This window comes from Triticum dicoccoides, chromosome 2A (assembly GCF_002162155.2).
Source record: "Triticum dicoccoides isolate Atlit2015 ecotype Zavitan chromosome 2A, WEW_v2.0, whole genome shotgun sequence".
Taxonomy (NCBI): Eukaryota; Viridiplantae; Streptophyta; class Magnoliopsida; order Poales; family Poaceae; genus Triticum; species Triticum dicoccoides.
The window spans coordinates 468,313,073-468,338,242 of NC_041382.1; the positions used below are offsets into that span (position 1 = coordinate 468,313,073).

Sequence of the window (25,170 nt, forward strand, 5' to 3'; positions counted from 1 at the left end):
GCGCGCGCGCCGCCGCCCGTTTGCCCCGCCGCCCGGCTCCTCGCTCGCGTCGCCTCGCTCCGCCTTTGCTCCGGCGCCGCCTTGCCGCTTCCTCGCCGGCGATCGCCGCTCCACCGCGTCGGTGACCGTCGCCTCGCCATCCTGTCGCGGCCACCGCCTCCTCGTCATCCCTCGCCAGGTCGCGCCGCCCCGCCCCAGCAACGACTCAGGCCTCCTCCCCGCTCGTCTTCCTCTGATCCGGACGACTCTGGCATCAACTCCGGTGGAACGGCGACGAACCTCGATTTCCGTGCATGAGCCCGATCCAGATCTGTAACCGGGAGGTTGACCTAATTTTGCCGGAAACCCTAATTTTATGCATACTTTGCCATGCCATAACTCTGCATCTGTAGCTCCGATTCGTGCGTGTAGCATATCAAAATGTTCGCCTCGACGAGTACATAATTTCATCTCATTGCATCATTTTCATTTGAGATCATCTTGATGCCCGAAATGTTGTTGGAAGAGGGCTATGTGATGAATTTGTCAGATCTGTTTCAGCAAATAGCTTTTTGTCATTTTTGCCATGTTTAATGTGTGCATGCTATGATTCTGAGCTCTACATGTGTTTTGTTATATGCCATGCCATATTTACAGGGGTGTATGCCATGTAATTTTGTGATATTTGTGGTGACTAGCACAAGCTTGCAAAGTAGCGTAATTGTTGATGCTGATTTCAGGGACTTAGAATTTCACTAAGTCCTTTTCCTGATTTTGTTGTTATGCCATATGTTCATGTTGTTTCCTAGTGATCCGTGCCACTTTTGAGGATGATCAATAAGGAGGTTTTGTTAACATTGTGGTGCTCTATCCATCCATGTCTTTGTGTGCATTTATGGAGCACCCTAGCTTGAGTCAATTGAGCTCTACTTTGGCTATAAAATAATCCTGGCAGATTGTTGACATGTTTAGCGATTTTGCCGAGGATATTGCTATTGATCCGTGCATGCTATGTTATTATTCTTGCCATTTCTAGCTCCTATGCCATGTATTATTTATGGGTGTATGATTAGTTTGTCATGCCATGCTCTATAGTGAGTGCATCGAGCTCGTAAACATGCCTACTCGTTGACTGATTTGCATGCTCCAGTTTTTCACTAAGTCTGAATCTGTTTATGTTTTTGCCATGTTCACATGCTTGCAATTGTATTTTCTGATCCATTTTGGCTCAAGGTCACTAAGGGACTTTTGTTAAGTGCTTTGAGTAGCTTCATGCCATGCCTTGCTTTGCCATGTTAAGTTCCTGTAGCATATAGTTTTCATGCTCGAAAGTGTGCTTCCTGATGATAAATTCCAGACTTGTGTTAATTTCACCAAGTCTGAAACCTTTTATCATTTGCGCTTTTGCCATGCTTGTTTGAACCTGCTAATGGATGAACTAGCCGTAGTTTAGTGTTCATCTTTTGTCAAGCTTCATAAGTGGATCCCTGCCATGTATTTTGTTGTCATGTTTGAGTGATGTAGCATATTTAGCTTGATGCATTTAGTTGGTCACTTGTTGATTATCGCAGACCGGTGCCATATTTGTTTTTGCTTGCCATTTCCAAACCGTGCATCCGATTCCGGTGATCTTTATATCGATTTCAACCGAAATCACCTCACCTTTCCAGTGGCACTCTTGGATTTCCAAGTTGAGGCCAGGTTCAATCATTCCTTTGCAAATCTTGCATATGCATCACATACCGCATCCCGCATATCATACCATGTTTGCATCATGTTGTTTGAGCATTGCACGTGGTTGATTTGTGTTCCGTTTGCTTGTTGTTCTTGCTTGGGTAGAGCCAGGAGACGAGTTCGTGAACGAGGAGCCCATTGAGTTCGCTTACGAGGATCAAGGCAACTCTGACAACTTTGCAGGCAAGATGACCATACCCTCGAAATCACTTCTATCTTTGCTTGCTATATGCTCGCTCTTTTGCTATGCCTATGCTACGATACCTACAACTTGCTTACCATGCCTCCCATATTGCCATGTCAAACCTCTAACCCACCATGTCCTAGCAAACTGTTGTTTGGCTATGTTACCGCTTTGCTCAGCCCCTCTTATAGCGTCGCTAGTTGTAGGTGAAAATTGGAGATTGTTCCTTGTTGGAACATTGTTTATTGTTGGGATATCACCATATTATCTTGTTTATCTTAATGCATCTATATAATTGGTAAAGGGTGGAAGGCTCGGCCTTTTGCCTAGTGTTTTGTTCCACTCTTGCCGCCCTAGTTTCCATCATATCGGTGTTATGTTCCCGGATTTTGCGTTCCTTACACTGTTGGGTTATAATGGGAACCCCTTGACAGTTCGCCTTGAATAAAACTCCTCCAGCAATGACCAACCTTGGTTTTACCATTTTCCACCTAGCCTCTTTTTCCCTTGGGTTTCCGGAGCCCAAGGGTCATCTTTATTTAAACCCCCCTTGGGCCAGTGCTCCTCTGGGTGTTGGTCCGAACTGGGCAGCCTGCGGGGCCACCTCGGGGAAACTCGAGAGTTGGTTTTACTCGTAGCTTGACATATCTGAGTGTGCCCTGAGAACGAGATATGTGCAGCTCCTATCAGGATTTGTCGGCACATTCAGGCGGTGTTGCTGGACTTGTTTTACCATTATCGAGGATGTCTTGTAACCGGGATGCCGAGTCTGATCAGATTGTCTTGGGATAAGGAATATCCTTCGTTGACTATGAGAGCTTGTGATGGGCTAAGTTGGGACTCCCCTGCAGGGATTTGAACTTTCAAAAGTCGTGCCCACGGTTATGGGCAGATGGAAATTTGTTAATGTCCGGTTGTAGATAACATGAAACTTAACTTAATTAAAATGCATCAACCGCGTGTTGTACCATGATGGTCTCTTCTCGGCGCAGTCCGGGAAGTGAACACGGTGTTGGAGTAATGCTTGACGTAGGTTGTTCTAGGATCACTTCTTGATCATAGTTGTTCGACCGTGCTTTTGCCTTCTCTTCTCGCTCTCATTTGCGTATGTTAGCCACCATATATGCTAGTCGCTTGCTGCAGCTCCACATCATACCTTGTCTTACCTATAAGCTTAAATAGTCTTGATCACGAGGGTGCGATATTGCTGAGTCCCCGTGACTCACAGATTACTTCTAAACCAGATGCAGGGACCGATGATACCGCTCCAGGCGATGCGCTTGAGCTCAAGTGGGAGTTCGATGATGACTCTCATCGTTACTATGTGTCTTTCCCAGATGATCAGTAGTGGTGCCCAGTTGGGGCGATCGGGGACCGTGTCGCATGTGGGGGTTGATCTTTATTTTGGTACCGTAGTCGGACCATGAGTGTATTGGGTGAATGTAATGTTATTCATGTATTTGTGTGACGTGGCGAGTGTAAGCGAACTATGTATCTTTTCCCCTTTTATTTATTTACATGGGTTGTTGTGAAGATTACCTTACTTGCAACATTGCTTTCAATGCGGTTATGCCTCTAAGTCGTGCTTCGACACGTAGGAGATATAGCCGCATCGAGGGTGTTACAACCCAGCATCCCTTCTCCAAACAGGAGGAAAAGGGCCGCCTCTGAAGATTGGGAGGGGCGGTCTTCCAAGAAGGGCAAGATGTCACCGTCGATCGGCTTAGGTTTGGAAAGCGACGCTGTCGAGCAGCTCCAACAGGGGGACAAGCCCTCGACCAAACCGTAATATAATCCGGAGTGCTTTGATAGCGTACCGCTCCGTCATTGTTGTCGAAGATACACGTAACGCATTTATGCATTTTTACAGGTCGACACAGAATTTTTCTGGGCGATCCTCTTCTTCGTTGAGTCTCCTCCCTAAGATGATGGAGAGCGAGATGCCTCCTCCGACCTCCTCGCCCAATAAGGCGGATGACTCTGAAGTGCCATCGCGGAGGGTCCCTTTAGACCAGAGGACAAAAGAGGTAGTGCCCAAAGGTGGACCTCCGACCATCCAGGATTCCAGGGTTGATGATAACAAAGGCCCCGGACTGTCTGGTTCACAGCCGACAGTAATTTTGGAGACGGGTGAGCATATTCCTTCGAAGGATGATTGTGCTTTTGGAGTAGCTTCCGGAGACCCGGGGACTCCGGATATGTTGTGGGACATGTTGCGGAAAGCATCTGTCTCGGGGGAACAGCATACCTTGATGGGTACAGTGATTGAAAAGATTTCATCCGCGAAGAGCGGATTAAATGAAGCCTTCATGAGCCTACTGAAGGGCTTCGAGGTTTTTGACATAATGTTTTCAGCTATGTTTCATTTGCAAAGATGCGCATGTGTATAGGTAGTAGCCCCTGGTACTCGGGTTGGCTTCCACTGGGAAGCAAAATGGAGGATCGAAAAGGATCGTTTGAGGACTAACCTGGCCAACTTTGAACACAGGTTGCTTCCCCCTTGGCCGCTTCCCAGACTATGGAAATTGCCGAGTTGCAGGGGAAGCTTGATGTGGCAGGGGATGATCTTGCTTTAATCAATGTGCATCTTGACGAGTCGCAAGGTATGTATTCGGGGCAATCCTCATACAGTTTTGTGGTATAAGCATGATGCTGAGATTTAGATGCTGGAATATGCATGGCTGCAGATGGTGCTACCGCCGTTGAAGTTCTTCGAGCGGAGCTGGCCTGGGCCAAGGAGCAAGCCTGTCATAGTAATGTTGTTGCCGAAAAGGCATCGGCTGAATTAAAAGCCAAACAAGTTGCACGGCGCCAAGATGAGGAGAAGATAACCACTATGGCGCTCGAACTGGAGAATGCTACTGGCCGCTGTGAATTTCTAGAGAAGGAGAGTAAAGCCTTAATGGCTGATCTGGACAAGGCCTTACAAGAGGCTGGAGTAGCACGGTCGGAATACAGAGCAGCCCGTGAGGAGGTTCGACAGGCGAGGGAGATTGCGGCTGGCAAGCCCTTTCTGCTGCAAACTAAGTTCGGTGACCCGAACTACGCCCAGCTTAACCAAGTATGGAGTTCTCCGGATGAGTTCTTGGACTTGCCGAAGGGTTCTTTCGATGCGGCGCAGTATTACCAAGTGCAAGATGGATACGCAACGGAGAAGCTTTTTTGGTCGCAGTTTGGCGCATCAAAGCACCCTCTGTTGCTCAATGAACAGATGTCCCAATGGGCCGAACTTCATAGGATATCCGGCGCTGCCATGAAGGATGTCGTAATCCGGATGTGGCCAACCGAGCCTATTCCGAATAGCTATTTCGGTTTGGTGCAGAGGCTTGTTGATGTGGTGCCGCATATCGATGCTATGAAGCGATCATCGTGCATTGAGGGTGCACGGATGGCTTTTGCCCGAGTCAAAACATTATGGGGGAAGATGAAGGCCATCGATGTTGCGACGAAGAGTCCACCCAAAGGCAAGGACCGCCCGGAACCGGAGCATTATTTTGAAGACGTCCTAGAGGCCGCCCGCTTTATAGAGGGTTAGTGCTCGAAAGACATAATGTTCGAGTGAGGTGTATGAAAATTGTAAAAGACAATTTTATAGTTAATCTATTTATGTTTTGCTTGAAAGCTTGAATTCCTCCTATGTGGCCATTTTGATATAATCTGAAAGTTTCCAGTCGTCGGCTTCAGTCCCCTCGTAGGAAGTACGGGGGTGTTCGGAAAGGCATTTAATCACTCTTTATCCAACGTCTTGGTCCATGAAGGAGGTGATAATGCGGCGAACCAGGCAATCGGACTATAGGGCGTTAACGCTTTCACTTAGCCATAGGAGTTTTATTGTGGGGCTACGACATAGCCCCTGGTATATATGCGGCGTATGATGCCTTACATATTTGATCTGAAAAAGATCCATCGGTGACACGGAGAATTGCTAAAGATTCCAAGAAGTCGTAAAGTGGTTGACCAGCTCACGCCGCATCAAGACAGTCAGTTTTCGGCTTTCCTCACTGAGGTGCTCGTCCGGTTTAGACCAGGGCACAATCGCAGTAGTTCTCCCTTTACTACCCTAGCCGATAAAGAGGAACATAGGGTAGCAAGCACAGGAGCCGAGCAACCCAACTATTGACCCAAGACAATGATTCAAAGCTGATGCATATAAGGCCAAACTTACGACGCCGAAGTATGCTATAGGACTGTTCGGACTTTTACTGGCAACTCATTTGTTCCCACACCAAGCCCTTGGCAGGTTATGCCAAGGTATTTCTATGAAATAACTGTAGGAGTCATATTTGTTGGGGAGACAATGCGGATGATTAGTTCGAATATTGTTTGATGGGAACTGAGTGGTATGCCAATGATTACTTATAATATATATATATGCCATCCTCCCTGCTATTTGACATGCTCGGGGTTGGAGGCGAAGGAACAGGCATAGTACAGGCTCGAGAAATAGAGAGTGCGGTCAACAAAAAGTTATTTTGGACCTTCTGTCGCACGTCTGCGCCGCCAGTCCTCGGTGGGGGGAATCCTTGATGGAAATAGCCCCTTAGGTGAGAGTACGGATCCGGACTCCGATAGAGCCAGTTTCCGATGTTCATCCTGTTCGTCGCCTGTTTTTAAAGGATAGAGAAGGAAGAAATAAAAAGAAAATAAATAATAATAATAAAAGTTACTGAAGTGCTTGCAGGCTTGTTCGTATTGTGCTTCCGCCCATGCCCATGGTATCTTGAGTGTGTAATGATGTATGCGTGGTACAAACTTTGTAGGTGTACGAAGTGGGCGGCGGAAGCCGGGTTGCTATTTCCGTTCTAGGAGTAGTTGATCCTCGGGTGGAGACTTCTTCTGACCCCTGGTGTTTCATTGGTGAACCTTTCTGTCATCCCTGTCGCTTGGCGGGCTCCTCCCCCTGTGTTCGGCATTGAGCTTGCTGGCCTGTTTAAAGACCCAGCAGTTTCTGTTGGTATGATTAGCTGGTTTATCGGGGTGGCCATGAATCTGGTAGGGTCAGTCCAATATCCTGTCCAGGTTGGATGGTTCATCTCGATTCGCCTTGAATGCCTTCTTCCGCTGACCAGGCTTGGGGTTGATGAATCCGGCGTTGACCGCTGTGTCGCCTGATCTTTCGTTATCATTACGACTATTGTTTTTGCTTCCTCGTGGCTTGCCGTTGCTGTCTTGGATTTTGGAGGTGCCCTGGTTGCTGGCGTTATTGCTTCTATGAGTGAGCCAGCTGTCTTCTCCCGCGCAAAAGCGGCTCATCAGAGCAGTGAGGGTTGTCATGGATTTAGGCCCTTCTTGGCCGAGGTGGCATGCAAGCCATTCGTCCAGGACGCTGTGTCTGAAAGCCGCAAGGGCTTCCGCGTCCGGACAGTCGGCGATTTGGTTCTTTTTGACTAAGAACCGAGTCCAGAGCTCCCTGGCTGATTCTCCGGGCTGTTGGACAATGTGACCTAGGTCATCGGCATCCGGTGGCCGGACATGTGTTCCCCGGAAGTTATCAAGGAAGGCCTCTTCCAAGTCCTCCCAGCTGTTTATGGAATTTTCAGGCAGGCTGTTTAACCAGTACCGAGCTGGCCCTTTTAGTTTTAGTGGGAGGTATTTAATGGCGTGGAGGTCGTCCCCATGGGCCATATGGATGTGGAGGATGAAATCTTCTATCCATACCGCGGGAGCGGTCATCCCGTCGTATGATTCAATATTGACGGGTTTGAATCCTTCGGGGAATTCATGATCCATTACTTCATCGATGAAGCAAAACGGGTGTGCGGCGCCTCTATGTTGGACCACACTGTGACTTAACTCCAAAGGAGTCCCTTTGCGGTTTTCGGCTCGGGCGGGGCGAGGTTTGACACGTCCGAATAGGTAGCCATCGTCGTGTATCGAAGTATGCTTTCGCGATCTGTAGATCGGTCTTGCGTGTCCTGCTCTATTGTCCAGGTCCCTCTATAGGTTTTCTGGGTAATCGTGGCTTGCGTTTTTCCTGCCTTTACGGCAAGGTGGGGCGGTCTGGTGTTCGTCTTGAGTTTCCTCTTTATCCGGACAGAATTGTCGGCGACCTGGCGCATTGTGTGACGATGGTATGGGCTCCAATGCCCCGTCGTCGGATTGGTATAGCAATCTGTCCTTTGGGTAGCTTTTGGCTAGGCCACTGAGGCCATATTCTTTGGCGACCAGGACTTCGGTCCATCTCTCATTGAGTAGGTTTTGGTCAGCTTGAAGCTGCTGCTGCTTCTTTTTCAGGCTCCTTGCCGTAGCTATCAGCCTGCGCTTGAAGCGCTCCTGCCCGAGGGGCTCTTCGGGTATGATGATGTCTTCGTCGTCGAGGCTTACCTCATCTTCGGAGAGTGGAAGGTAGTTGTCGTCCTCCAAACCGTCGCTGGGCGGGCCTGTTCATCGGGGATGGCTTGCCCGTTTTCTTGTTCCTCCTGCTCGGATATTGCTCCCACAGGGTTTTCATTGCTTTCGGCGCCATCTGGAGTACTATTTTCTCCAGCGCCATCATTGATGCGGCGTGACTTGGGGCGGCGTTTGGGGCGCTGGAATTTAGACTGCGTCTCAGGAGTTTTAACTGGGTCTCCCTTGTCCTTGCCGCGAGGCTTTTTAAGTGTATCGATCATGTACACGTCATATGAAGGGGTGGCCGTCCCCCGCCTGATGACTGGCGGGTCTTGGCCTTGCTCCTTATGAGCATTGTCGTCTATGCCGTCAATGTCTTCAGAGCCAGAAGCGGGCATGTCAGTTAAGTCCTCGACAGTGGCTATGAAGTGGGTGGCGGGTGGGAAGCAAAATTTCCCATCATCAGCCTCTGGCTCGAACCGAACATAGTTTGGCTATCAGTCCTTCTCCAAGGACAAGTTATGTAAAGAGTTTAGCACATCACCCAAAGATGAGTGCTGAAAGATGTCTGCGGCGCTAAATTCGAAAATTGATAACCAATCCAGCTCGGTGGCCGTAGGCGTACCCGGTCCGGGACTTATAACCGGAGACGAGTCCAGAGTTCCATTGACGCAAATATTGCGGGGTGCCGAGTCCGTGTGCGGCTCCAACGTCGTGGACTCGGTGGCCCCGGATGGCATGATCTGCTCCGGTTCTAAGGCCGTTGCAGCAACAGGGACCATCTCCTGGATGTGATACGATGACATATTTAAGTCATGTTCATCGGGGCGAGGGGGAGCGATCGATGCGGTCTCAAATCCATTGAAGATCAAGTCTCCACGGATATCCGCAACATAGTTCAAGCTTCCGAATCGGACCTGGTGGCCAGGGGCGTAGCTATCAATCTGCTCCAGATGGCCAAGCGAGTTGGCCCGCAGTACGAAGCCGTCGAACACAAAAATCTGTCCAGGGAGGAAGGTTTCTCCTTGGACAGCGTCACTATAGACAATTGAAGGGGCCATCGAACCTTTCGTTGACGGCATAGTGGAACTCTCAATGAAAGCACCAATGTCGGTGTCAAAACCGGCGGATCTCGGGTAGGGGGTCCCGAACTGTGCGTCTAGGATCGATGGTAACAGGAGACGGGGGACACGATGTTTACCCAGGTTCGGGCCCTCTCTATGGAGGTAATACCCTACATCCTGCTTGATTGATCTTGATGAATATGAGTGTTACAAGAGTTGATCTACCACGAGATCGTAATGGCTAAACCCTAGAAGCCTAGCATGTATGACTATGGTAATGAGTATATGCTTTCCGGACTAACCCATCCGGTTTATATAGACACCGGGGGGATCTAGGGTTACATAGAGTCGGTTACATAAGAAGGAATCTTCATAGTCGGCCGCCAAGCTTGCCTTCCACGCCAAGGAGAGTCCAATCCAGACACAGGTACAGTCTTCGGCCTTCATGTCTTCACAGCCCATCAGTCCAGTCCATGGATAACAAGCCGGACGTCTGAGGACCCCTTAGTCCAGGACTCCCTCAGTTGGCATCATGAAGAATTTGCTATTCAACATCATTCATGGCGTTCCAATCAACTACCATGATTTCTTCATGAGGACTCTGGCAAGCGTTGCAATGTCACCTTTTGAGTTGAAGCCATATGCTCCTTGGATTATGAGATTCCTCATATCAAGGTCTTCAATCAATTACAAGGCTGACTTTCAGAATCATCTCAGTTACTTGCCGCCCATTGAAGTCTTCAAACGACCTATTTCCTCATTTGATGAGAAGGGCAAGGCAACTTCTGTTATTGATGAAGGCATTCGTCCATTGGATGGTCAGTTCTACAAAGTTGCATCTTACTCCACCAATGATGACTCTGCCACTCATGACTCTACCGCCAATGCTTCAAAGCAAAATCCTCAAGGCACAGCTCAAGGGTGTTGACTGATCGTGAGCTTCTCCTCAGTCTTCACCAGAAGGTCGATCGCAACTATAAATGGGTCAAGCGTCAGTTTGGTTCAATTCTTCAGAACATGACCATCACTCAGAATTCAATGAAGAAGAACCATTACTACATCCATGAAGTTTTTGATCACACCTGGGATGTTCTGTCTCATCTCTACGGTGAAGATGACCTCAAGAAGATGGGCTACAAGCAGGACTTTGACTGGTCTCAGCCACCTTTGAAGAAATTCAAGAAGGTCAAAGTTCCTCACTTGGTGGCCAGCTCCTATTCTTGATCGCGCGAGACTGATGAACATGAAGATTTGGACGACACTGCGACAGGCCCTACTTCAACAACCAACCCCAACAACGTTGACACTCCTCCATCGACTTTGTGATGATATTCTTCAGGGGCGTTAGTCCTCACTTTTTGTCCCTTTTGGTCATTCAATGACAAAGGGGGAGAAATTTGAGTTAGTCTTCAAACGGGTCTATCTATATGGGCGGGTTTTTTTTGCTAATTTATAACTCTCGTTCTTCTGAAAACTGTGTTGGATTGAGTTGTAAACTTTAACCTGATGGTGGTCTGATACTTATGCTATGTTCTTCTGCATGCTATTTCCTCATATATGTTAAGGCACGCATGCTGAATTACATCAGCCACCATATTTCATCATGCATTTCAAATTCGTCATACCATATGTTAAATGTGTGTATGAATTTCAAGATATAGGGGGAGATCTCCATGATTCTACTCTTCAAATGTGCATTGCCTCAAAAGCAAATTCCTCACTGCGCACATCTTCAGCGGGAGTTTCTTCTATATCTTGCAATCAAATTCCTCAATATCAGTATTTACACTTCATATATTTATCCCCATTGAAAACTTAACCTATATTGTCATCAATCACCAAAAAGGGGGAGATTGTAAGTGCATCTAGTGCCCCTTGGTGATTTTGGTGTATTGAAGACTTATAGGTTAAGGGACTGATGCGTTTGTGAGTGTACACAGGTCTATAAGTCTATGAGGAGTTTGATATTTACAGAGAAAGTCGACCCCTAAAAATGAATGTCTTCAACTAAAGACTTTAGATTTCTGAAGACTTTGAAAGTGAATAAATTGGTGTGACCGTGAAGACTTGATATTCATGCGAGGAATATTAAGCATGAAGACTTTTGTGTTTGTAGTTTCATTTTCTCTTTCTTGAGTCATAGGAAACACCATACTGTTAAAGGGGGTCAAGGTAAAACTAAGGAAAAGTTTCCAGGTGATGCTCAACTCAAAATCCTACACCTACCAATCCCTTCGAGTGAAGCCATTGGAAATCTCATACAGTTCAGTCAATTTCTTCAATGACAGAGACGAAGTTCTTTTGGTCTCAAAGGAATTTTTTCTGACTGAGGAGTTAGGAATTCGCCAGTACGGATTGCCTACAAGTGAGGAACATGATAGCCCTGAGGAATTTGAGAGCTCAAATTTTTGACCATTGTTGTGCTACGCGCCAGTTGTCCTAAAATATCTACCCACCTAACGGTCATATCATTGGAGGGCATTTATGTCTTATCATGTCGGGCTACTCCCAAGGCTATAAATAGCCGCCCCCTACAACCACTAGCTAGTTGGCTGCTCCGCGAGAAACTGACACTTGTCATTGAGAGCATCCCATCCTCCGAGGATTTTGAGCAAAAATCATCAAGTGAGGAAAACCCAAAACCCCAAACAAAACACCTAAGAACCCAAGTGATTGAGCATCACTGAAGAGATTGTTCCTATGTGGAACCGATGCTTGTTGCCTTTGAGGACTATGCATCCTCCAGACGGTTAGGAGTCATGTTCTAGAGCATCCAAGAGGAAATTGTGGATCACCGAGTGACCGAGTCTGTGAAGGTTTGGAAGTCACCTGAAGACTTACCACAAGTGATTGTACGAGGTCTGTGTGACCTTAGTTCAAGGAGAATACGGTGAGGACTATGTATCCAGGACTGTGTGTCCTTCGGTTTGAATACTTAGCCGCTCCAACCAGACGTACGATTGTCACAGCAGTTGGAACTAGTCTACCAAATCATTGTCTTCACCGAGCTAACTGGTTCTATTTCCTCAATCCTTTCATTTCCTCATTACTGTGTTGTATACTTGATCACTACTGTTTGAAGACTTTGACTGAAGACTTTCTCAATTTCCTCAGTTCAATTTCATCAATCAGTTTGTCTTCAGCCTGCTTATCCTGTGTTTATGCTTTCTGTACTCTGTGCTTGTTTTCATTTCATCATGATGACTGTGCTACTGCTCTGTTATGTTTGCACCTGAGTACTTATTCCGCTGCAAGTAGTACTTCGTTAAGAAATTTCCTCACTCTGAAATTCCTCAGTGAAGAATTCACTAAAATCGCCTATTCACCCCCCCCCCCCTCTAGTCGACTTAACACACTTTGACACACATCATGTGAGGAAGCGAAAACTTAGGCTCAACCGATACTAACCGATAATTGTTGAAGAAGAAAGGTGGGATGCCTACAGGGGCATCCCCAAGCTTAGATGCTTGAGACTTCTTGAAATATTATCTTGGGATGCCTTGGGCATCCCCAAGCTTGAGCTTTTGTGTCTCCTTAATTCTTCTCATATCACGGTTTTCCTAAATCTCAAAAGCTTCATCCACACAAAACTCAACAAGAACTCGTGAGATAAGTTAGTATAAACCAATGCAAAATCCTTATCATTCTCTACTGTAGCAAATCACTAAAATTATTATTCAACATTGAATACTAAATGCCTCTGCATATTTAATACTCCTATCCTTAAATAGAATCATTAAACAAGAAAACATATGCAAACAATGCAAACATAACAGCAATTTGCCAAAACAGTACAGTCTGTGAAGAATGCAAGAGTATTAATACTTCCCTAACTCCAAACATTATGAAAATTTACCACACTGAAGAAAATTTATCAGATCTCATTTTTCAAAAAGTTTCAGCATTTTATCACATTCTTACTTTTCTAAGGAATTTTTGCAACAGCGGTAAACTTTTTGTTTTCAAACAGCAACATGTATACTTGCAAAATAAGCATGGCAAAGGCTATCATTGCCAATTTATTGAAATAAAAGATGCAAAACATTATTATAAATAATAGAAAGCAAATCCTAACAAATAAATTGACACTCCAAGTAAAACTCATATTATGTAACGAATGAAAACATAGCTCCAAGTGAGGTTACCGATAATATTGGAGACGAAAGAGGGGATGCCTTCCGGGGCATCCCCAAGCTTAGTTGCTTGGATCTTCCTTGAATATTTCCTTGGGGTACCTTGGGCATCCCCAAGCTTAGGGTCTTGTCATTCCTTATTCTCCTCATATCGACATCTCACCCAAAACTTGAAAACTTCAATCAAACAAAACTTAACAGAACTTTGTGAGATAGGTTAGTATGATAAAGAGCAAAACATTTCACTTTTGGTACTGTCAAAGACAAGATTCATGATTGTTCTCACACAAAGCCTACTGTATCATATCATTTCCACAATTTATATTGAGCAATATAAGCCATGTAAACTAGAAAACAAGCAAACTATGCATTGAAAACAGAATCTGTCAAAAACAGAACAATCTTTAGTAATCTGTACTCAAACCATACTTCTGCTACTCCTAAAATTTTGAAAAATTAGGACAACCTGAGAAATTTGTATATTAATATTTTTCAAAAAGAATCAACTCAATAGCACTCTTCTGTTAAAAACTAGAATTATTTTCGTGAGCACAAAAGCTTCTGTTTTTCAGCAAGATCAAAGCAAATATCACCCAACAAGATCCTAAAGGCTTTACTTGGCACTTTATTGAAAAAAGCAATAAAACATGATTACTACAGTAGCATAAGCATGTGAACACACAAAAACAACAGGTAAAAGTGTTGGGTTGTCTCCCAACAAGTGTTTTTCTTTTATGTCTTTTAAGCTAGGCATGATGATTTCGATGATGCTCGCGTAAAAAATAAGAATTGAAACATGAAGAGAGAACCATGAAGCATATTACAAGCACATTTAAGTCTAACCCACTTCCTATGCATAGGGATTTTGTGAGCAAAGAATTTTTGGGAATAAGAATCAACTAGCATAGGAAGGCAAAACAAGCATAACTTCAAGATTTTCAACATAAAGAGAGGGAACCTGATATTAGTGCAATTCCTACAAGCATATGTTCCTCCCTCATAATAATTTGTAGTAGCATCATGAATGAATTCAACAATATAGCTATCACATAAATCATTATTTTCGTGATGCATAAGCATAGAAATTTTCTCACTCTCCACACAAGCAAATTTATTCTCATGAATAGTAGTGGGAGCAAACTCAACAAAATAACTATCATGGGATTGAAAATTAAAATCATGATGACAAGTTTCATGGTTATCATTATTCAATATAGCATACATGTCGTCACCATAATCATCATAGATAGCAACTTTGTTGTCATAATCAATTGCAACCTCTTCCAAAATAGTGGATTCATCATCAAATAAAGTCATGACATCTCCGAATCCACTTTCATCAATATAATCATCATAAATAGGAGGTGTGCAATCATCATAATAAATTTTCTCATCAAAACTTGGGGGACTAAAAATATCATCTTCATCAAATATAGCATCCCCAAGCTTGTAGCTTTGCATATCATTAGCATCATGGATATTCAAAGAATTCATACTAATAACATTGCAATCATGCTCATCATTTATGCCAATCATTTTATTGAATTCTTCTTCTATCAACTGAGCACAATTTTCCTTTCCATCATTTTCAATAAAGATATTATAAAGATGATCAATAATATGATGCAACCTCAATTCCATTTTTTATGTAGTTTTATTTTATAGACCAAACTAGTGAGAAAACAAGAAACTAAAAGATTCAATTGCAAGATCTAAAGATATACCTTCAAGCACTCACCTCCCCGGCAATGGCGCCGGAAAAGAGCTTGATGTCTACTATGCAACTTTATTCTTGTAGACAGGTGTTGGGCCTCCAAACGCAGAGTTTTGTAGGACAGTGGCAATTTTCCCTCAAGTGGATGACCTAAGGTTTATCCATCCGTGAGAGGTGGATGATGAAGATGGTATCTCTCAAACGACCCTACAACTAAATACAAGAAATCTCTTGTGTCCCCAACACACCCAATACAATGGCAAATTGTATAGGTGCACTAGTTCAACGAAGAGATGGTGATAAAAGTGTAATATGGATGGTAGAAATATATTTTTATAATCTGAATAAATAAAAACAGCAAGGTAGCAAATAGTAAACGGGCACAAAAACGGTATTGCAATGCTTAAAATGAGGCTAGGGTCGTATTTTCGCTAGTGCAATCTCTCAACAGTGCTAACATAGTTGGATCATATGATTATCCCTCAAAGTACAACAAAGAATCACTCTCGAATTCCTATTAGCGGAGAATAAAAGGTAGGAATTGTTTGTAGGGTGTGAAGCCACCTCAAAGCTATTCTTTCCGTTCGATCTATTCAAGAGTTCGTACTAAAATAACACAAAGCTATTGTTTCCGTTCGATCTATCCTATAGTTCGTACTAGAATAACACCAAAGCATATTCATATTCATAATACTCAATCCACACAAAGAACTATAAATAGACCCTGAAGTTTCCGTCAGAGAAAAACGTGCATCAGCCCCTATGCATAGATTACCCCAATATCACCGCAGGAATCCGCGAGTTGAATGCCATAACATATATCAAGTGAATCAATAAGATACCCCAATTGTCACCTCAAGTATTCATACCGCAAGACATATATCATGTGTTCTCATCTCTGAATATTCAATCCGACAAGACAAAATTTCAAAGGGTAAAGACTCAATTCATCACAACGAGAGTATAAAGGGGAGAAACATCATATGATCCGACTATATTAACAAAGCCCATGATATAGATCACGAGAGAGAGAAAGAGAGAGAGAGAGAGAGATTAAACACATAGCTACTGGTACAAACCCTCAGCCCGAGGGTGGACTACTCCCTCCTCATCGTGGTGGTCGCCGAGATGATGAAGATGGCCACCGGAGATGATTCCCCCTCCGGCAGGGTGCCGGAACGGGTCTAGATTGGTTTTCGGTGGCTACGGAGCCATGTGGCGGCAGAACTTCTGATCTAGGTTAACCCCGAAGGGTTTCAGAATATTTGGGAATTTATAGTGCAAAGAGGGGGTGTGGGAGGCCACCGAGGTGGGCACAACCCACCTGGGCGCGCCAGGGGGCCCTGGCGCGCCCTGGTGGGTTGTGCCCCCCTCGAGGCACCCCCCAGGTGCAGCTCTGGCCCAATGGGTTCCTTCTGGTCCAAATAAAATCTCCGTAAAGTTTCGTTGTGTTTGGACTCCGTTTGATATTGATTTCATGCGATGTGAAAAACAAGCAAAAAACAGCAACTAGCACTGGGCATTGGGTCAATAGGTTAGTCCCAAAAATGATATAAAGTTGCTATAAAATGATTGTAAAACACCCAAGAATGATAAAATAACAGCTTGAATACTTTATAAATTATAGATACGTTGGAGACGTATCAGATTACTCCTTTAGTCATGTGAATAATTTTGGTCACAAGTTGCATCAGGGGTAAAATCGTCTTTTTATGTGTCATTCAACACCATTGATAGTCAAAATAACAAAGGGAACAAATTTTAGACTAGATATGAAAATAAAATTGTGTGTCAAATAGGGAACCAAAGTTTAAGACTTGTTAAATAAGAAATTCTCTCTAGATAAAAGGTGGTGGATTCTAGATAGAGTATATAATTAGCTCAATACACCACATAGGTAATTAATTATAGGTATTCATCATATTTAACATGCTTCATAACTGTCGATGCCTCAAAGTATGTCCTATGGGTAAAAAATCATTTGGGGGGTCTATACTAAAAGTTTATACTTAAAAATCGGTGGCCATTGCCTCAAAGTGAGTTCTACATCTGCATCCTAACAAGTACGACGCAATTCTCTTTCAAGGGAGTCCAAACAAATTATAATTTTTATTTTAGAAGAAAATAAATTATAATTATGATGTCATTCAGTTTCCCTCGCACAATGTTGATCTTCTGATAGGCACCGTAGTTAGGCTCACAACGTAAAAGATCCAAGTGTACCCTCGTTATTTTACCAATTCGAGAACACTACCTATCGCAAACTAGGTCACCTAACCCTAGACGGAATTTTAGCTTACTTAACCCTAGACAAAATTTCAGCTTACAAAAAACTTCGGCCATGTTGATACGCTGCTCGGAAGTGGAGACGACACGCATTGAGATCACTTTAGGATGTCGCCTTGGGTCCTTTCCATGTAGATACCTTGGATTGCCCTTATGCCTCAAGAAACCCTCAGCAGCACAACTCTGCGGCTTGGTGGACCATTTGGCAAATCGTTTGCCCACTTGGAATGCAGCCACCTTGCCCAAGAGTAGCAGACTAATCTTGCTCCTTTCGGTGTTATGTTCGGTTCCGCTACATGCGATGTTGGCACCGGACCTCCGCATGAAGACAATCATGGCTATGAACAAAATAATTAGGGGCTTTCTGTGGTGCGGCAAGGCTCAAGCGAATGGGGGAATTGCTTTGTGGCTTGGGAAGACGTGTGCATGCCAAGGTGGGCAGGAGGCCTAGGAATCCCATGTTTAAGATGGTTGAACGTTGCGATGCAAACCCGCTGGGCATGGCTGCGTCGAGTGGACTGGACAAGACCATGGTTGGAGTTCAAGATTACCGTGCCCAGGGATTTCCTGGCATTGTTCGAGGCAGCCACCAGGGCGACAATAGGGAATGGGAAGGATACCCTATTTTAGGAGGACCGTTGGTTCGATGGGTTGCGGATACAGGAGCTTGCGCCGGCCCTATACGAAGGTGTCTCGCAGCGAGGCAAGGCCACTCGCACAGTTCATGAGGCGGTCTCGCTTGGTACCTGGGTACGAGATGTTAACCCTGACATGGAATTCACTGCTCTGGTGGAGTACTTGGAGGTCTGGCAATGCCTGCAGGGCATTCAGCTACAGGGAAGTGTTGTAGACTCCTTATCTTGGTCATGGGAGACGAACGGCCAGTTTTCAGTTCGCTCTGCCTATGCAGCCAGGTTTGCCGAAAGGGTGGCGGCCCCAACCGCGGATTTCTCATGGAGATCTAGAGCCCCACTGCAGTGCCGATTTTTCACTTGGCTAGCTATGAGAAACAGGTGTTGGACATCCGACCGCCATGCCCAACGTGGACTCCCACATCAAGATGCCTGCCCTTTCTACGACCAGGAAGTGTAAACCATTGACCATATTCTGCTGACATGTGTGTTCACAAGAACAGTGTGAAGAACGTTGTGCTCGGCCATGGGCAAGCAGGAGTGGAAACCACTCCTGCCTGCCCTTTCTACAACCAGGAAGTGGAAACCATTGACCATATTCTGCTGACATGTGTGCTCGCAAGAACAGTGTGAAGAACGTTGTGCTCGGCCATGGGCAAGCAGGAGTGGTCACCTACGGCCCAAGATACCCTCAAGGGTTGGTGCACCACGAGAACGACAAGTGTACACAAACCAAAAGAACTAAAGGCCATTTTCACGCTCGTGCTTTGGGAAATGCGGAAACATAGGAACGCGGTCGTCTTTGATGGTGCCTCCCCATCTATGGAGGTGGTGGTCCGGAGAGTTGTAGTAGAGGGCAAAGCTTGACAGCAGGCAAACTTGCTTAAGGGTGAATTAGATAGCATGTTTAAGTTGTTGTCAGGGTGGGCGAGTAGCGAGTGATCCATTGTATACACTTAGGTGGAGTTGTGGGTTGTAAGTGATGTTGTAGTGTTCAACGGTGGTTTGGGTTCTCTACCCCACCCCACCCCACCCCCTCTTCTTTCTATAAAATATGATACGCACACTCGTGCGTATTCAAGAAAAAGGAATTCCAGCTTACTTATCCAATCAAGTGTCATCAGCAAATATACTCCTGTCTATCCAGTTTTTTTGGCCGATTCTTCCATAATCTTGAGAACCGACCTTCCACCTAATTTCTTCCAAAATTTTAAACCCATATTTGTTTTTACAATACTAGCTAGTTAGCCTAGTTAGGATATGAACAGTTAGGATTATAAAAAAATATAGATACAAGATTCTACGAGAAGCTAGGTGAAAGATCGATTCTCAAGATTTGAGAATCGGCCAAAAGAACCAGGTCGTAATCTAGTCTGAGCAAACTGAAACGTGTTTATTAGTCCCCTATATAATTTGTGCTAAATTTTGACCGAAAATTTAAATGATAAAATGTTAGTGCATGTCAACAAAATTATATCATTCGATCATATTTGAACATAGTTTTCAATGATATAATTTTTGGTGACATGCATGAATTAAATTTATGATTAAAATTTGACACAGATTACAATGGGGATCAATAAACCTGAACGGAGGTAGTACCCGTGTTCATGCTTTTCATGTACTCCCTCCGTAAAGAAATATAAAAGTGTTTAGATCATTAAAGCAGTGATCTAAACACTCTTATATTTCTTTACGGAGGGAGTATCAAGAATTCAAGAACCATCTCACCCGCAACCAAACCAAACAAAGAGACCAAATTTAGCTGCAGAAGGCGGGAACAAAACCATCAAAACAAATGATATCCACCCAATGCATCTGAACTATCTGATTTGAGCAAAACAAAATAGGCAATGTGCGTGTGCACATGGAGTACATTGCAAAATTGAGGTGCGGTACAGTGTCAAGTTAAAATCTCACAGCAGCTGCCACCCGGCACCTAATCTTCCTGCAACGCCTTCATCAAGTATAGCCTGTTGAAACTCTGGCCAGCAACCCTGCAATCATAAATGGCAACAATCAATACAAGGGCCTATCAAATCTGCACCAAGTGTGCTTAAAAAACATGCAAAAGGCCTGTCAAACCAACTAACAATGAATCCACATATGCATAGGATGCATAGGAATGTTACAGAATCCATACCCATTGATATGGTTGCAGTAGCTCGAGATCTGATTGGTTACGAGATAACCCTCTAAGCGGGATGGCTCAGGAAGCGGCTTGAAGATAGGGTTGGATGGATCTTCTTCTGGCAACGGCTCCTCGCCAGCAGCCTTTCTAGACATGTTCTCTTGCCTGTAGTGGCACAAACAATAAGGGCGGTGTTTAATGTCCACACATTTGCTGTACTAGCTTCTGGGAGGCACTATCTTTGGATTATACAAGAGCTAATAAACAGCAATGGTTCAGTATTTGTTTTCACCTTCTCTTTTGAAGCCATGCCTGTTGCTGTGACTGTTGCCTTCCTAGGTTGCGATAGTAATATTGGAACTACATTAAAAGGAAAACTCAGTCAAACAAATACATTTGTCACTTGAATCCAGTTCTTTTAAAGTCCAAGGTTACCTTGTTTTGCTCTGATGAAAGACCATCCATGCACCCAATCATAAATTCTAGGTTCCTTTCCATAAAGGGCGCAGTCGACAATTTAAGACGGTCAAAGTCACACTGGGACCAGAAATGAAAAGGATGTTACTCCAGGAAATGCTAAAAGGAGAAGACATATTTTCTGCAAATGCATTTAGGAGTAAAAAAATCTCAACCTGTGAAACAGGTGACTCAGGTTCCAGCTCCTTCATGAAGGCACTGACAAGCGCTGAGTTGGACACTTTAATCTGCGAGACAAACAAAAAAGATACATCAAGAGATCAATTTCATTGCCATGATTATACAGAAGATATAAGAATGCGCACCGGTATCTCCTCGAAAATATCAACCCATGACAATTTCTTTTCCCTTAGCCTGTGAACACAACGGGTCATTCGCACATACAATGTCTGAGACTTGCAAAAAGTATGGAGTCACAGAAATCAAACCATACTTCTCTCCAGTTAAACCATTGTTGCGGTACAGATCCATAAAAGAGTCTGTGAGCTTCAGGGCTTTAAGAGCTAGCACTCCTTGACTAGACCTAGATGGGTCATACACGATACACACGCATCTCCGGATGTTCTCCTGTGAGATGTAAACGTTAATCCAGCAAGGAAAATAGGAGACCAAGTAATAAAAACCATGATGACCTTAGGACCTACTCAAAGATAAGTATGAAGCTGATACTGAAAAATGTTTACTTGAAAGCTCAGGCGTAACTATGAAGCTGAATAGCTGATACTGAAAAATCATTTGCTTGAAGCTCGTACTGTAGCATCTCTGTATACCTTGTTTAACATTACAACTGCACTAGTAATTGTTCTTGGAAAGCATTTGAAACTTGAAACGTAATGCCTGATCTGTAAAAACTAAGGACCTACTTGAAAAATGAAATACAGCTGAAACTTGAACCTAACACCAAACCCTTGTTGAAACCACACACTGACACCTGAAATCTGTTAAATTTGGAGGGAGGGGAGGCCGACAAATGTACCACCAGACCACCGCTATCCTCTTTACTAAGAAGCATGGGCACGCCAGAAATTGCCGATTGGCCGTCCACATATGGCGGGAGAATCATTTTTTTTAAAGAAAAATAAACAGGGGCATGGTGGAATACGGTACGTGACACGTCTGGGACACGGCTTGGCCAAAAACAGCCTCAGCCCAATATCTTGCAGGGGTCGTTTGCACGCAAGCTCTCCATATGACGAGCTTCTCCCAGCCTTCCCAGACAGCAGTGAACGTGCCGCCGCCGCCGTCGCCGCCGGCGGCGACACCTGGAATCGACCGGCGACCGTTACCCCCAGCACCAGCAGCCTCTCCTCCCAACGGCAGGTAACCCCAACTCCCCAAACACAGTAACCTCTCCTCCCAACAGCAGGTAACCCCAACTCCCCAAACGCAGCAGCCTCTCCTCAACCTCTTCCATTCTTTTATTCTGATTTTCTTCCATTGAGCTGCTGGCTGCTGCGTGCTCCTTTTGCTACGGTGCTAACCATGTTCTGCTGCTCTTTGAATGTTTGTGCTGCATGTTGTTAGGTAGCATGGCATCTGGGAGCGCCACAATCGGTACCGGTAGCCAATCGTCCGTGGGTGAGAGTGAAGGGCGGCCTGGTCCTGGTGTTGTAGATCCCAATTCCCAAGTATCCTGTGTGGTCTTCTTCAGTCTCTAATACTAGACTAGCATTTGATGTGTTCTGCAAGATGCAACTTGCATTGACATGGGACTATGAGAGGATCAATCAACCACTTGATGGAGGAGACACCAAATTGGGTAGTATTATGATCTCTCTTTTTTGTCGTAACTCTATATTAAATGGCATTTTTTTTAGTTTTATATATACTCGCCGTATCCCCAAATGGCTGTTTTGGAAAATTCCATATCCCGTGTCCCCGTATGCCTATCACCGTGTCTCCGTCCCCGTATACATGCTTCTTAGCCTCTTTATATTTACACGTAAAGGAGACACCAGATAGGTGCATTCGTCTGACTTCCCTACTGCCCGCCATAGAAAATCTGAAAAAAAGATGGATCTGCCCCTCCATTCCACACTAGATAAAAACTACAAACGTAACTTCCCTAGTCAAGTCCCAAAGCCCGTAATCACCTTAAGCTAAAACTCCTACAAATTCCATTTTTAGATCTACACAATATCTTAATATGACTAAAATCATCTTTTAAGATAGATCACAATGTGACTCTTTGATATAGATGTGTATGTGAACTCAAGAGTAGACCACAGATTTGGCATGTTCAAAACTGTTAACCAAAAGGACAGTCCGGTAAAAACATCAAAAACAGGGAGGTTCCAACAGTAGTGAAATATTTTTCAACACCAGCATGCAGCTCATTTCTCTAACCGTACCTGATAATTCATAAATGTTTCAATCAGCTCAACGGTTTGAAAAGATCCAAGCAAGCAGGACTGATACCTGTAAAGAAGGTAAAAGCAAAAGCAATGCAAAGGGTCAACATTGTGATCCAGTAGCAGAGTACAACATGAATGTTATGCTAGAAGCCATAACGTAAGCAAGATACAACATAACAGCATCATACTTGTGTAGCTCAAGATAAAATATGGTGGGCAAGCATCACGACTCGCAAACTCATAATAGTGTATTTACAATTAAAAATATACAGTGCGTTTTGAACAAGACATGTAAACAGATCGACTGGTATATCAATAGTGTAAACTATACCTCGTAAGCACCTAACACAGACCACTTAAATGCTAACCCAGTAACCCTCAGTCCCTCAGATTTCCCGAGTTTTGATGTTACTCCACAGAATAAACAAATCTAGCAACCTTTACGAATTAGTGTTCCAGAAAGATAAATTACACTTGTCAATTTGAAAAGAATCTAGTTAAGAAATTTAGACATAGCTAACGTAAAACCATTAAGTACCGGCAGAATACACACCTAGCGGCTATGACCAACACTAGTTAGTTCTCACTTCTCAGTGCCAACAGCAATACCATATTGCATTGGCAAATGAACATACCTCAGTTATGTCTGGCTGTAACATTTCCTACAGGCCTACAATGCCATCAACATAAGAAAAAACATAGCATAGCATACAGATTGTCAATCCGAAACAATGAAAAACTATTGTCTATCGAGGAGTATGTCAGTACACTTCTACACTCTAGTTGTTCAGCTATGCAAGACGGACAAATAATACATAAATACACGAAGAAGATCTGTGAATTTGTCAACGTACATGTCAAATATCTAAACACACCACTAACTATTCCTTAATGAATTTGAGTATCAATACTGAATCGGATGAAATAGCTTCTCACCATCCAACAGTGTTATTGTCAACATTAACCTCCCTCAAGCACCTCATCATCTCAAGCTGATAGTTCGCACCATCTGCATCTGCTTCCTCGTCGTCCTCTCTTATCTACAGTGTAAGGTAGGTATTATTCGCCAATAGATCAGATGAATCACAAGTATCCTGGAAGTAACACCGCCAAGAATGTCAAAGACTCACAGGGAAAGGAAAACAGTTGGTCACTTCCAGAACACTACCAACATCCAAACCAAGCAGTTGACCTGTAACCAGAGCAGGCGCAAACTCCTCACAGTGCTTAATGATCTTCAGGACAGCCTGCATATTAAGAGACAAACAAATGATAATTAGAAGAAATTACACCAGCCCAACTGTGTTTAGTAATACAGACGCCAGTTGCTAGTCATGGAAATACAAACTGATGAACCACTAGTATACTGTAGCTGATCTAATCTAACTTAGTTAAAACCAGGTGAAACTTTTGTTTCAGTGTCAACCCAGTCTACACTTTTTTCGGCAGGTCAATATTTTGGTTTAACAGTATTGGGCTTCCAATAACATGCAAAACTGAAACAGGTAACTGGAGCTAAAGAAACAACATTATCAGTTGTATCCGTAGGCACCCCAGATAATAACATATGTAAGTGTGTTCTATTATTCAATGTGTATCAAAGAAAACTAGGAAAGTGGCACTAATAGCCTTTTTATATGTGCAAATATATTACTAAACAGATTGATGTTCTCGGTGTGCTTAAAGTTTATTTTGAAGAAAAATATGTTCAGATGTAGCAACTCTAGCAAAAGGTTTAGGGAGGTATTGTATATAAGGAAACAGCATCCAATTGGTGGTCTATGGCAATAGACTAGACGCTGTTCTAGCCCCTCTATGCACTACAAATCATACAGGAGTTCCGTTTTGCAAAAGGTAGTTTTTCAAAATAACTTACTCATTTCTACTTCAAGATGCAAAAGGTTAGTTGAAAGCACCTTTGTTCAAATATGTAACACGTACTGTAATTAGTAAATATTCCCCTAACTAACTTGACTCCACAGCACAGTAAATTAACCACAAACTTCACCAATGTCAAATCAGCAATCATCTCAATACAGATCCGCCGAAAAGCGAGAGCTTCCCCTAATCCATCTCACGCGTCAGCGACCAAAATCAAACGAACTAAAACTGCGTATGACGCCAGACTCTCCCGAACGAACGCAAGAGGGGG

At 44.0% G+C, this 25,170-nt stretch overlaps 1 protein-coding gene across 1 annotated transcript; it reads right to left on the reverse strand.

Moving 5' to 3' along the window:
• Nucleotides 1-19,783: 19,783 nt before the first annotated feature.
• Nucleotides 19,784-24,273, reverse strand: LOC119354926 (eukaryotic translation initiation factor 3 subunit H-like). The gene is made up of 10 exons (XM_037621691.1): nucleotides 24,149-24,273; nucleotides 23,955-24,058; nucleotides 23,016-23,082; nucleotides 21,098-21,231; nucleotides 20,970-21,018; nucleotides 20,820-20,891; nucleotides 20,623-20,724; nucleotides 20,480-20,547; nucleotides 20,200-20,352; nucleotides 19,784-20,053 (listed from the first exon to the last, which is right to left on the reverse strand). Exons 1-10 carry the CDS (start codon nucleotides 24,269-24,271, stop codon nucleotides 19,996-19,998), a joined length of 930 nt encoding a protein of 309 aa, XP_037477588.1. The 5' UTR covers nucleotides 24,272-24,273; the 3' UTR covers nucleotides 19,784-19,995.
• Nucleotides 24,274-25,170: the final 897 nt, after the last annotated feature.

Excerpts from the sequence above, each read along its gene's own strand:
- LOC119354926 (XM_037621691.1), bottom strand. The coding sequence starts at position 24,271 with ATGCAGGCTGTCCTGAAGATCATTAAGCACTGTGAGGAGTTTGCGCCT. Across the intron at positions 21,232-23,015 it reads AAACATTTATGAATTATCAG|GAGAACATCCGGAGATGCGT; the intron begins GTACGGTTAGAG and ends TACATCTCACAG. Across the intron at positions 20,725-20,819 it reads CTGAGTCACCTGTTTCACAG|TGTGACTTTGACCGTCTTAA; the intron begins GTTGAGATTTTT and ends TTCTGGTCCCAG.